Source organism: Adiantum capillus-veneris, chromosome 10, assembly GCF_014529385.1.
Source record: "Adiantum capillus-veneris isolate H3 chromosome 10, ASM1452938v2, whole genome shotgun sequence".
NCBI classification, from domain to species: domain Eukaryota; kingdom Viridiplantae; phylum Streptophyta; class Polypodiopsida; order Polypodiales; family Pteridaceae; genus Adiantum; species Adiantum capillus-veneris.
Window position 1 is genome coordinate 159615117 of NC_140940.1, and position 13422 is coordinate 159628538.

Sequence of the window (13422 nt, forward strand, 5' to 3'; positions counted from 1 at the left end):
TAATTTTAAATGTTTATTAATTGAATTTTTAAAAATCTTTTTTAGTTAAAAAATAATTTGAACACTCATTGTCATTTATTCCCTTTGACTTTAACTATATGTAATTTTTCTAATGGAATTAAGTGTTTTTTTAATTATTTATTCTTTAGGACACATGACTAAATAAACAACCTTTCGCGTGTGTGGGACATTGATTGGGATGATCGTGGTCCTCCTGGAGGCCCCGAGCGAGATCGTTGGCTCAAGGAAAAAACTACCTTGTCCTTGCGCCAAGTGCAAAAGGGCAATTCCTCTCTTGAGGCGCATTGCTTTGGAGCACGTGGAGAACGAAGGGCTTTGGCATCCTCGGAAAAGTGCTCGGAGAGATGATAGTGCGACTCAGCCGTCGCTTGAGGAGGTGCCCCATTGGTCTGTGTTCGGTGGTGGTGCACCGGTGCGCAAGGCCGAACGGTAGAGGCAAGAGCGATTGGGTGATTTGGGTGCACCGCATGGTGATCCTCCCGTTGGCTCTACATCAGCAGCTCCTATGGCATCTCCGTCACACTTCGAGGTAGAGTATGAACACATGCTCGACATGTGTGATGAGTTACTAGCTCATGAGCGCGACATGTGCCAGGAGGATCGTTAGCCCTGCACTAAACGGGCTATCAAAACGGAGGATAGATTGATGACGAATGCCCAGACACCTCTTTACGATGGTGCACGGTACTCGATGCTCTGAGCATCATTGGAAGTACTCAACTTGCAAGCAAAATTTGGTTGGAGTAATGTAAGTGTCGATGCACTAATTCTGTAAGCATGGAATGTGGCTTTTATATACTCTCTCCCTCTCTCTTTATGGTGTCGTCTTCTAGGATTTATACTAATACGCATGTTTGTTGTAGTTTGATGGGAAAAATGTTGCCAGAAGATCACCACATGCCTCCAGATCGTCGACAAGCTGGATCGTATGTCACTGCACTTGGAATGGAGTATGAGCGCATCCATGCTTGCATCAACAATTGCATGCTATACCGCAATGAGCATGCACATGCTACCTCATGTCCCGTGTGCGGGGAGGCACGATACAAGATAGAAGTGAGTAGGGCACACCTACCTTGCAAGGTATTAAGACATTTTCCATTAATCCCTCGCATCCAGCACATGTTTAAAAGAAGGTCTATCATGGAGCTTCTCACGTGGCATGCAAACCATCGCTCAAATGATGGAATGATGTGTGTCCCTGTCGATTCACCTGCATGGAGGCACATCGAAACTCAATGGACAGAGTTTGGGTTGGAGCCTCGACACTTGAGGCTTGGGCTAGCAAGGGATGGTGTCAACCCCTTCGACACTAAGTCTAATTCATGGAGCACTTGGCCTGTGGTGATCGTCAACTACAATATTCCACCATGGGAGACAACCAAGAAGGGCAATATACTTCTTTCCTTGCTTGTGCCAGGGAAGTACAAAGTGTCAAATATTGACATTTACCTCGAGCCCCTCATCGAGGAGTTGGAGGAGTTATGGAGAGGCATTCTTGTTGTCGATGTCTCGCTTGCAAAGGGGGGAAGAGAGACTCAAGTGAGGGGAGTCCTTATGTGGACTATGCACGACTATCCTGGGCTTGGAGAGATTTCTGGTAACCCCCTATCCGCTATCTCTCTTTCTCTCATTCCCTCTCTCCCTTTAGCTCACTTTAGTTCACTCATCTCTCTAACCATATGATATGTATACAGTGTTGTCCACATCGGGGCACAATGCATGTCCTACTTGCGGGCCAGCGTTGGTGACGGAGAGGCCCGATTCCTTGCGCAAGGTAATCTATCCAAATAGCCATCGTTTCTTACCCCAAGGGCATAACAAGCACAAGGCTCCAACAAATGGGAAGGCTCCTCTAAAGCTCACTATGGCAGATTGGGCAACCATTTGGGAGGAAAACCACAACAACAATCCGGCTCCGTGTCCTCCACCAAAAGGTATCTCAAGGTATTCCATATTGTTAAGGCTTCCATATTGGAAGGACTTAAAAATACAACACCTCTTGGATCCCATGCACATATTCAAGAATGTGGCCCAAACACTATGGGACCACATTATTGGCAAGAAAGACTCTTTGGGTGCGAGGAGGATTTGAGGCTTTTAAAATGGCTCCCCGTCTCAGCCACTCCACGGCCTGCCCCAAATGGAAAGATTGTGCTTCCTAAAGCACCATGGATGCTAGCAAAAGAAGAATTAGAGAAGGTGAAGGGTATAATTGCCTCTATTCGCACACCAACAAGATACATGAGGTCACTAAAGGGAGCTTTCACAAAAGCGAAGAAGGGTGGAATCGTTCAATTGTATGGTTGAAGTCCCACGATTGGCACAAGATGCTTCAAGTAATCTTCAAACTCCCTATTCTATTCTATCTATAGTTTGTGTGTATGACTATCACTCACTTTCCCATTCCCTGATTTACATTGTAGTTCATTTTGTCGGTGAGTATGTGTATATGTCGGGACAAGAAAGTCGGGGACGCTATTTTCAAACTAGGAGAGCTAGTAAGGTACACCACAAGAATCCACTCAACTACACCTTTTTATGTACACAATAATTTCAACTAGCACTTAGTGTATCCTTGTGTGTTTTCTTGCATATTTGTGAGCTCCAAGGAAATCAAAATAGATGCTATCCCTGCTGCTCAAACACTTGCAATAGAAACTGTGTGTGCCATTGAAGATGCATTTCCTTGATCAGTCCTTCTTAGTCAAATTCACTTCTTGGTTCACGCGGTGGAGGAGATAGCTATATATGGAGTAGTGTACGCACGATGGATGTTCTTCTTAGAGAGGTTTTTAAAGACTCTCAAAGATAAGATTTTGTGCGGCTACGGTCACAACCAGAGGCATTTATGACCGAAGGGTGGATTGCTCAAGAGGCATTTGTTTACATATCAGAGTATTTGGCACAAGTTGATCCTTCAATGCCTCGCATGTGGTCAGACGAGGAAGATGCAAGGATGACTTCACACTTGACAAGTGGAAAGGGGAAACTACTTAACATGGATATGAATCTATCCAAGTGGTCGATAACTTTTGCATTCTCAATGCAAAGATTATGACCAAGTGGGTGGACTTGTGGACAGTGGCAAAGGCCAGACGTTTGCAAGAGAGGGAAGCATGGAAACAAGCACATGGAGGAAGGAGGGCACCCCCAGTGCCTAGACACGTTGCATGTTTCCCAGATCTCATTAGTGCAGAGTGGATTCATGAGAGAATGACCGAGGCAAAATCACGAGGAGAAGACATTAGCAACAAAGAATGGGAGTATGCACAAGGCTGTGTACCAAAGGTAGAGTACTCATACACCTAAACCATATTGTCTCGCTACTTCTTAAAATTATCTTTAATAAGTATTTGATAAATTAATATATTTTTCTATTTTGTAGTGCCTTTCCTTTAACTCTATGTGGTCAAAGGGTCGTCACTTTCGTACGCGCCACATTCACGAGCGTAGAACCACCATGGATTGTGCCATCATGGGAAACTTTGACACAGATGGTGATGAAGCCATGTACTGCAGAACTATTGAAAGGATACTAAAGGTTAATCTTAGAACCTTTCATAGCTTCATCTTCGAGTGCAAGTGGTTTGCAAATGTGTCTAGACGACATGAGAATGGCCTCTACATGGTGAACTCTAGCGTGCATCACACAGGGAGGTATGACAATTTAGTTTTACTGTGCAATTGTGAGCAGGTGAGTGACATGTACCTTTTTTATTCTTATTTACTTGTAGTGTTAGTTATACCAATGTTACTCACTTTGGGCTTCTATTGTATAGGTCATCTATATCCCAACAATCCACCAACCAAAAGTTTGGTTTGTAATTCCCGTAACACCTCGGGGGAGAACCATTTTTTCCACTAATGAAGTGGAGACTATCTTTGACCCTCTTCCACCTCCGACTTTGGATGAGGTGGAAGCAGAGGAGAGGGAGGTCGATGAATCAAGTCCGACGGAAGCAAGTCTTAGCGAGGATGATTGTCATGATGATAAACATGATGAGATGGAGGATGACGAACTCGAAGATTATGAAGCTGGCAAGGCATCCACAAACGACAATTCAGTTTCTCTCTTTATTGATTTAGGAGCCCTGGGCTTAGAATTGGATGATGCTTCATGTAGAGATCTTGTTAAAAAAGACTATTAAGGCACACCAAATGGAAACTCTCTTCATATCCCAGTTTTTCAAACACCATGGATTGCCAACATCCATCGTGTCAGATAGAGATCTTAGAATGACCAGTAATTTCTGGAAAGGTCTCTTTGGAAATCTAGGTACAAAATTGAATTTCTCTTTGGCCTATCACCCACAAACGGATGTCCAAAGTGAGATGGCCAATTTTACGATTCTCGATCTACTAAAGACTTATGTTACAGAAGTAGATCAACGCTCACTATGGTAAAAGTATTTACCCCTTGTAGAGTATGGGTACAATAATACTATCCATACTACTACAAGAAAGACACCTTTTGAGATCATAGATGGAAGACCTAAAAGTCCCTTGCTACTTAAAGTACATGGGAAGATCTTCGATGTTGATGAGTATAGCCGTGACCTACAAGAATCTTTCCAAAAGATTAGGAGGCTTTATCCATCTCTCAACAAAGGCAAAAAGCAGTTGCTGATAAGCATAGAAGGGCCTTAACGTTCAAATAATATGATTGGGTCTTACTCAAGTTTCCCAAGGCTTGATTAAAGAAAACAACGAAAACAAAATCCTACAGGCCACCAAAAGTATTATGCTAAACTAGCAAAAAACTATGGTCCCGTTTTCAAATCTTGAATCCAATCAATGACATGGCTTATCAACTCAAGTTTCCCAACCATTGGCTCATACACAATTCTTTTCATGTGAGCCTACTTAAGCCCTACAGCAAAAAGCCACCAAGATAACCAATTATTGAAGACCCACGAGATCAAAAACCAAGAAGAGGTACTACAACCCCAAGCTATCCTTCGGCATGAAGACAAGGTGCAACGGCATGGTAAGGAGTACATCTTAAGGATAGTATGAACCTTGTCAATGCTTAAAATGCTACATTCGAGTAAGCGAATGTACATGTTTCTTTTAAATGATCAATGTTTTCGTCTTATGAGACTAATTCTCTCTTTCTTGTGCACAAATTTAAGTAGTATGCATGCTTAGAATCATGTTTGTGATGACGAAGTCTCTCAAACACCAAGTAGAATTTGTCATTCTACTTTGGGAGAATGAAATGGACTCAAGAGCAGACATGATCACGGCAGCTAAGTCTCCTAAGCCTCAAATGGATTAGTCATCCATCTTGGAATGATGTTGTAGGGTGAAAAGGGATCCTCTATCCCGCTAAGAAACATCGACTAATGACTAAGGCTTTATCTCTTCTACCTCATAGTCGAGGACGGCGTATGATTTCAAGAGAGAGGTAATGTCATAAAATCTAATATCTAACCAACCCAAATGATTTTCTCATATTAAACTGATCATTTAATGTGGGAGAATAAATGGGAACAAGGGCTAGAATATAGACATGTACTCATGGATCTATCTCAACATAGGGCCAATGTTAAAGGGGTCCAAATGAGAGATGGTCTACCAAAGAGCAACGCTAGCTAATGGAACTTAAAGACCCTAGGGTTAGCTTCATTAAAGACCTCCAAAGGTTAGTGTTAAGAGTCCTTTGGCCTTAGGCAAGCTAGGGTTGTGCTTGAGGTGGGAACCCGGCCCAAGCTTGAGGTGTTTGTCGTGCTTGCTGACTAAGGTGCTTAAGTTGCTTGAGGTGCTTAATGACTAAGGTGCTAAGGTGATCCATGAATAAGGTGCTTGGGGGGTTAAGGTGTTTCAAAAATTCAAACTAGATCGCTACTCAAGGGGGGGCGAGCCCTCATTGTAGGGGCATGAGAAAGAACATACACACCCAAGGCAAGACTAGTCTAAAGAAGCAACAAGGACACATGTCAAGTTCCTCTCCATATTGCCCTCATGGTGTGCCTAAAGCCTATTGGTTGGCCTCTCGAGTCCTCTCTCTCAAAGGGGAAAGGGGGACACTTGTCCCAAGGCTAGCATGGTTGCTCGACATACACTATGCATGTGATTGTCTAGGCTTGTAGGGGTCCAATCAACTTCCAACATGAGCTACAAGGGGGGTTTGACCAAAGCAAGCTGGGGGTGTTCTTGGAGGGTAAACTCTCTCACACACACATACACACTCACATGCTCATTCTTTCTTGGCAAAGTATAAGAGCTCTATCTCCTTCTCCAAGGTTGTTGAGAAGTTGAGAGCCTGCACCAACACTCTTGGCTATAGAATGCAAATCCAACCAAGAGCCATGTTTCAATGCTTAAGCTTTCCATCTTCTTCATCATCATTATTATGCTATTATACTATGCTATGCAAAATGAGCGATGATAAGTGAGGAACTATCTCTTTCTCTTATGTATTTCTTTTTCCTATTCCTACCCTCATTCTCCGCTAGCTCTCTCCACCTTTGAAGGTTTTTGAGGCCTTGGGACTGAGGCTAGGGATGGTTAATGTTTTTACAAAGTTTATGTTATGCTCGTGATGCATGAATCTTTCCATCTTCATTGCATCACCTAGGTCACAAGGAACACAAAGATTGTATTGTACCAAGTCTCTCTTGATGGGAGAATCTTTAATACAAAAGCCTATTGGAGGGGTACCGGCTCCACATAAATCCGGTGCTCAACTGTTGTCATGTTCTTTAATTCTATCTTTTGCAAAAGTATTGTTCATGCCAAGTTAATTAAGTGTAATGTTTGTGTTGCTAAGACTAATTAAGTTCACCCTCTATGTTCTCAAAATAGTCTCATAAAAATGCGCTCTATAATTCTCTCTCTTGCAAAATTATTGTTCATGCCAAGTTAATTAAGTATAATGGTTGTGTTGCTACCGCTAATTAAGTTCACCCTCTATGTTCTCAAAGTAGTCTCATAAAAATGCACTCTATAATTCTCTTAATTCCACTATCCTCAATGATTATAGGCCATTTCCATTACATTGGTATTAGAGATATTGGTTTCTCTTTTCTTGCTTAAGAAGAGAGGTCCTTAAGTTTTCCATGAAAGGTTGCACCTGCTCATTGCAATAGGGTAAGTGGGACAAGGATCTATTATCTTGGTTGAAAAGGACTTAGTTCAAGGTACACCGGTGGGAACTATAGTCTTAATAAAGGAGTCCCTCGGGGCTTGCCTTTGGCTTAACCATTATTGAGCTACTAGCAAGCTCAACAAAATCAACCGAGCAATGTTAGACCCTCTCCACTTGTCTTTGCAATCAACATTGTCTAAACCATGGGTGTGGCTGCTTGAGAGCTGATTTTCAAAGGTAAAGAAGAGTAACGACTAAGATTTTTGAGGGTACCAAAGCACAAAGTAATTTATACTTAATTAGCATGGCTGACAATAACCAAGAGAGTAGAATGAATATTGACAACTTTGATTTTGCACATGAAGGTGCTAATGATGATGCCCCCCATGTTTGTTAATTATCTTGTTACTAGGTTGCAACAAGCTATGGGCAACCCTGCTTTGCAAGCCAAAGTTACTCAACAACTTCATGCTTATGGTATTTCTCTTCCTTTCCAAGAGGAGAGAGAGCTTGGGAGGCCTCTTGATGAGACTCCTAGAAGAAGACTCTCTCCCATAAGAGAGGAGGAATCCAAAGAACAAGAAAGAAGCCAATCATTTAGTTCCTCTGAAGATGTGGCTCCACAAATTAAAGACAATGGTCTAGACGATCTCCAACTCCTCCCAAGAGGAAACGGTCCACTCATATTCCTTCTCCTCGTCACTCCGAAAGGGAAGAGAGGAAACAAAGTAAGAAAAAGGCAAGAAAGAGGTCACCCTCTTCTCCTTCTTCTTCACCTTCCTCCTCTTCTGACGAAAGCCACATCTTTTCTCCTAGAGAATACAAGAGGAGAGGACATTCCAAATCTTATCCTGCATGGCGAAGGCCTCAAAAGCTCAAGAAATTCAAAGAGGGAGGAAAGAGTATCTCTTTTCTCACCTATGATGGCACCTTAGTGCTACTGGCAAATTATTGCCTTCATCCATCAATTTGAAATGGCCTTTGAAGACGAGGGCTTCACGGAGTCCTCCAAGCTACGTCATGTAGCTATGCACTTCCAAAAATCTGCTTGTCCAATGGTGGGATAGCCTTTGTGGCAACGACAATTTCCTAAAGACATGGATAACTCTACGAGTTTCCATCATGAAGCAATTCCTTGCAAGCGATGCAAAGGACAAAGTTCCTACCCAATGGCGGAGTTTGAAGCTGCTCTCTAATGAGTCTATTCACAAATATGTGGAAAAGTTTGGGATTTACATCTCAGGCTACCGTCTTTCAAAAGATAGACTTCGTTGAGCAAAAGAAACAATTCCGTGCAGGATTACCTTAAGAAATGGCCGAGTATGTCAACTCTAAACGGCCTGGTTCTATCATCAAAGTAATCCACCACACTATGGTTGCTTCCCACATCAATTTCCAACAAGGGGCTAAAAGGAATGCCAAGCCAAGGAAAGCGAAGACAAAAATGATGCAAAGGGAAAAAACAATGCCCAAAACTCTTCCCAAGGCAAATCCAATAACAACAACAACAACAACTGGTCCAAGGACAAGGGAGTTTACAAGGTAAAGAAAAACTCTCTCCTGAAGAGCTAGAAGCTTTTCGCAAGGACCATAAATGCTTCAAGTGTGGGGAGCAAGGACATGGCTACCATTCTTGCCCCAAAAGAAATGCATGCAATGAGACTCCTAGAGCTTCCATGATCGAAGCTTCAAAAGAGGATGATCATTGCAAAGGATCACCTCTCTCCTATGCTTGGGGAAAGGTAAGGGAGCATGATGCCTTCATCCTGTTTGACCCTAGCTCTACTCACAATTTCATATCCACGGAGTTGGCCACCAAGTTAGGCATTCAAGCTCATGAGATGGGAGATGTAGTTGTAGCCGATGGATCCTTCAAGGGGCAAGAAGCCGCATTTACTCCCTTGATTGGGAAATTAAGGCTTCATGTCGAAGGCTATGTTGACGAAGAAGATTTCTTCATCTCTCCTCTCAAGCATGAAGATGTCATCCTAGGGGCACCATGGTTTGACCATATGGCTGTTAATGTAAAGTTCCTTGAAAGAAGGTTGTATTTCAAGTATAGGAAAAGGAACATGTACATAGATGCTAGTGAGTATGGTCGTACTATACCACTTGCAAATCCTCTTGCTTTTGATAAATCAATGAAGAGCTCAATTTTTGTGTACATGATTTTTGTCAAAGAGTCCCTAAAAGGTCCTAATGTTTCATCAAATGTAAATGATAGGAATCAAGAAGAGTTAGACTTGTTTTGCGTACATGATTCTTGTCAAAGAGTCCCTAAAAGGTCCTAATGTTTCATCAAATGTAAATGATAGGAATCAAGAAGAGTTAAAATTGTTTAATTTTCTAAAAGAATTCCAAGATGTTTTTATCGATGATATCCCTTTGGACAACCTCCAAAAAGAGGGGATGATGACCATCGAATTGAGCTCCTACCAGGAAGCTCGATCACCGCCTAACAAGCCTCCTTAATATCGAGTTTCCCAAGCTCAACAAGAGGAGATCATGATGCAAGTATAAGAATTAGTAGACAAAGGGATGGTGAGGCCTAGATCCTCTTCCTTTTGTTCTCTAGTCCTTTTATGCAAAAGAAAGATGGTACATACCGCATGTGTGTGGACTATCGAGCGCTAAACCATATCACTATCAAAAACAGATTTTTCATACCGCAGGTCGAAGATCTGTTTGATAAGCTACAAGATTCGACCTACTTCAATAGGATTGACCTTAAAGTGGCTATCATCAAATAAGGATAGAAAATGAAGATATCGTAAAGACCTCATTTCATACAACGTTTGGTCTTTATGAATACCTTGTCATGCCTTTTGGTTTGACAAATGCTCCAGCCACTTTCAATCATTTAATGGAGAAAATCTTTAGACCCTACCGCAAATTCACTAGTTTGATGATATCATCATCTACTCCAAGTCCTTGGAGGAACACAAGTAACATCTCCAGGTAATTTTTCAAGCTTTGAGGGAGAACAAGCTTTTTATCAATCAAAAGAAGAGTGAATTTTTCCTTCAAGAGATTCAATACATAGGTCATATTATCTCTCAGGATGGTGGATCCATCTAAGTTAGAGGTAATAAAGGCATGGCCTAATCCAAGGAATCTACATGCGTTACGAAGCTTTATGGTATGTGTGCATACTATAGACGCTTCATAGCAAAATTCTCTCAAATAGTAAGACCATTACATGACTTAACAAAGAAGAACGTTAAGTACTCATGGACTGCTAAAGAGCAAAATGCTTTTGACAAGCTCAAAGAGAAGCTTACCTCCCAACTAGTGCTTATGCTTCCGGATCTCTCAAAACCATTTGACGTCCAATGTGATGCTTGTGGTGATTGCCTTGGAGAAGTGTTGCTTCAAGAAGGGCATGTAGATGTTGATCAAGGCGAATCCAAAAAGTTTCTCTTTTTTTCCAAAAAATTGGATGGGAAAAACTAGTAGGAAAAGTTACTATTTTTTAGAATAGCAAACTTTTGATCTTCTCAAATTGCCTCTCTCTCTCTCTCTCTCTCTCTCTCTCACACACACACACACACCCCTACGACCTGTGTACACACATGCTATGGCTAAGGGATGTGTCTCTCTTTTCCTGTTGCACTCGAAAGTGGGTGTTGTTGCTTGTGTCGATTGCTGATCGCCGGATGTGGATGCACGTCCATGTTGAGGAGCATTAGATCCTCTGGATAGTCCTCCCTCATGGGTATGAAGTTGCCACGTCAGTGGCAACTTTTTAGTGCCTTTATACTCCAACACTAAACTCATCGTCCGTAAAAAAAAATTCTTACAAAGGCCTCACACGACTAGACCATGAAGACGATGAATTCAGTGTGAGATTATTTTTTTTCCCAGACGATGAGTTTAATCTGCCAGAAAAGGAAGTCACTTCCCCGTGGGACTAGGCTCTAAGAAGCGGTCTATGTGGGAAGCCTAATTCGTGTGTCCGGTGTCCGGTGGACCGTGGACATCGGCGCTGAGGGGATTCAATCGTCATCCTTGCCATAAGAAGACTTCACACTTGTGTGCTTTTCAGAAGAGGGCGCACGCTCTCTCTCTCTCTCTCTCTCTCTCTCTCCTTTTCTTCTTCTTCTTTCTCTCCGCACACTCTCGTCTTCGCTTCTAATGGCCGTTCTAGAGTCTCCTCATTGTGAAGCAGGAGCTGAGCTGAAGTGACGACAAGGATTAAGCTGCTAATTTGGAAGGTATTTCCTGTTAATCCTCTTCTAATTAATGGGACAGCTTGAACATGATTTAATTTAAGTCCTTTTTTGTTGACAAAATCCTGAGCAGATCCCATCCGTTGAGCTGATCAGCTTAATTAGACATAGCCCCGCCCCGCCCCGCCGCTCTCTGTCATGAGCGCCTCAGCTCTCAAGCTTGGGAAGGACCAAGGTGCAGATCATATCATGTCCAAGGAGAATATGAAGGATGGTAGCAAAGCCCTGCTTATTAGCAGCAAAAGTACTAAAAAGCAGCTGCCATTACCCCCATCACAGCACCATCAGTATCAAGCAATGATGACGTCGTCTCCATCCTTGCCATCGCTTGTCGCCATAACATCATCGACATCTGCGTCCACATCCACAGCATTACCTATCACATCGATGCCCCTCTTGTCCTCATCAGCAGCTATTCCGTTCCCAATTGGGCCATCATCTTCATCATCTAATTTGCTTTTATCCGGCGGCACATTGTCTCCGATGGTGCTGATGCGTGAGATTTTAAACAACATAGCTATGCAGAGGAATCAAGTTCTCAGTCTGATAAACAGCGTAGACCCAAGCTTCCTCACAGGTGCGACGCACTCAAAGTCTGTTCAAGAACACAAGCTCCTCAACCAAGTTGCAGAGCTTCAAGCCAAGATATTGGACATGACGGAAGAAATTCAGCACATGAGGGCCAAGAATGCACAGCTAGAGCAGCAACTCAGCTTGTTTCATGGGAAAAGGGGGGCATGATCATACATTCTTCTTCTCCTTGTAGAATACAGCGCCTTAATGTACATGTGATACAGAGAGAGGGGGCATTTAACTAGTTTAGTATATTAGTTGGGTTATTTGAGCAATGCATTGAGGGCTCTGAATCTGTGTGTGTGAAGGCATGTTTCTTGCGCATGTGCATGGGCGGGTGCAGCGAGGGTATATGCCTGTCAAAATCTTCTTGTGTGAAGCCATCCGTTCATTGAGCCTTGTGTAACACACACCATTTCTTCACCCTTGGGCCAAAGTTGAAAGAAAACAGTAATAGATCTAGACTTAGAAGAAATGTGGAATATATTCCATCAGACTAAGCAGTTGAATACCTAATCTCGACGGTTCAGTCGTTGCCTTTCTCTGTTTCCCATTCATCTCTTTCTGGTTGTACAGGTCTCTCCCGTGCATTTTGATCAACAAGATGTAGTGCTGTGCATCATGAAAATAATGTAGTGCCTTCTATCATTTTAAGATTTTCCACAAACTGTGCATGTGAAAGTTGACCTTTCCCTTTCTTCCTTTGTCACTTTTGAACAGCTTTGTGGAAGTTGAAAACTAATTAGTGGTTGTACTTTATGTGTATTCCGCGTCTTCCTTCATGGATCTAGTGTTTTGCCGCTTTTGGCGATGGTGTAGGGAATGGTCGTGCAGTGACCATTCCTTGAAATAATGGGCGACCACATGGCGATCGGCGAAGGAAAGGATCCGTCGGTCGCCATGTGGTCTCCCGTTATTTCAAGGAATGGTCACTCCACGATCACTCCCGGCCATCAATGGTCATGGCGAGTGGGGCCTGAATGCTCACGCTCAGTTGCACAGTGGGTTGGCGCTCCATCATTGCGAGGTGGCATGCATCAAAGCGTTGGCCAATTGAATTCTGCTGCAGAAGGTGTAGTGGATGCATGGTTGAGATTGCCAGCCCCACGAGCCATGACCTTGACGGTGTAGGGAATGGTCATTCACACACCATTCCCTGAAAGAAAAGGCGACCACATGACGATTGGCGGATGCCGGAAGCCATGGTGGGGGCACGGTCCGGGGAAGGGGAGCCGGTAAATGGAGGTTATTGTGCATGCAGGCACTCGGTTATTGCAGAAATTGCACGATATTCTATCTGCAGACATGATGCAAATTGGGTAGCTTTAAAATTTCATTCGTTGACTTGGCGCAGACCAGGTGCTGCATTGAATTCCGACACAAGCTGAGCTCGCATGATCTCGTTGGCAGGTGTTAATCAATATTCTGGCTGTTTAGTTGTCGAGTATCTGATGGTTCATGGGTAGATTAATCCGGGTGGGTATGTTGCTGTGAACTGCAGCCACT

At 43.0% G+C, this 13422-nt stretch overlaps 1 protein-coding gene across 1 annotated transcript; it reads left to right on the forward strand.

Annotated features, from left to right (window-relative positions):
- The first annotated feature begins 11147 nt into the window (after positions 1-11147).
- LOC147449956 (uncharacterized) lies at positions 11148-12583 on the forward strand. Its single transcript, XM_086522750.1, has 2 exons — positions 11148-11328; positions 11417-12583. Exon 2 carries the CDS (start codon positions 11482-11484, stop codon positions 12082-12084), a length of 603 nt encoding a protein of 200 aa, XP_086378876.1. The 5' UTR covers positions 11148-11328; positions 11417-11481; the 3' UTR covers positions 12085-12583.
- Positions 12584-13422: the final 839 nt, after the last annotated feature.

What these genes read in the sequence shown, in the direction of transcription:
- LOC147449956 (XM_086522750.1), top strand. Translation starts at nt 11,482, where the DNA reads ATGAGCGCCTCAGCTCTCAAGCTTGGGAAGGACCAAGGTGCAGATCAT.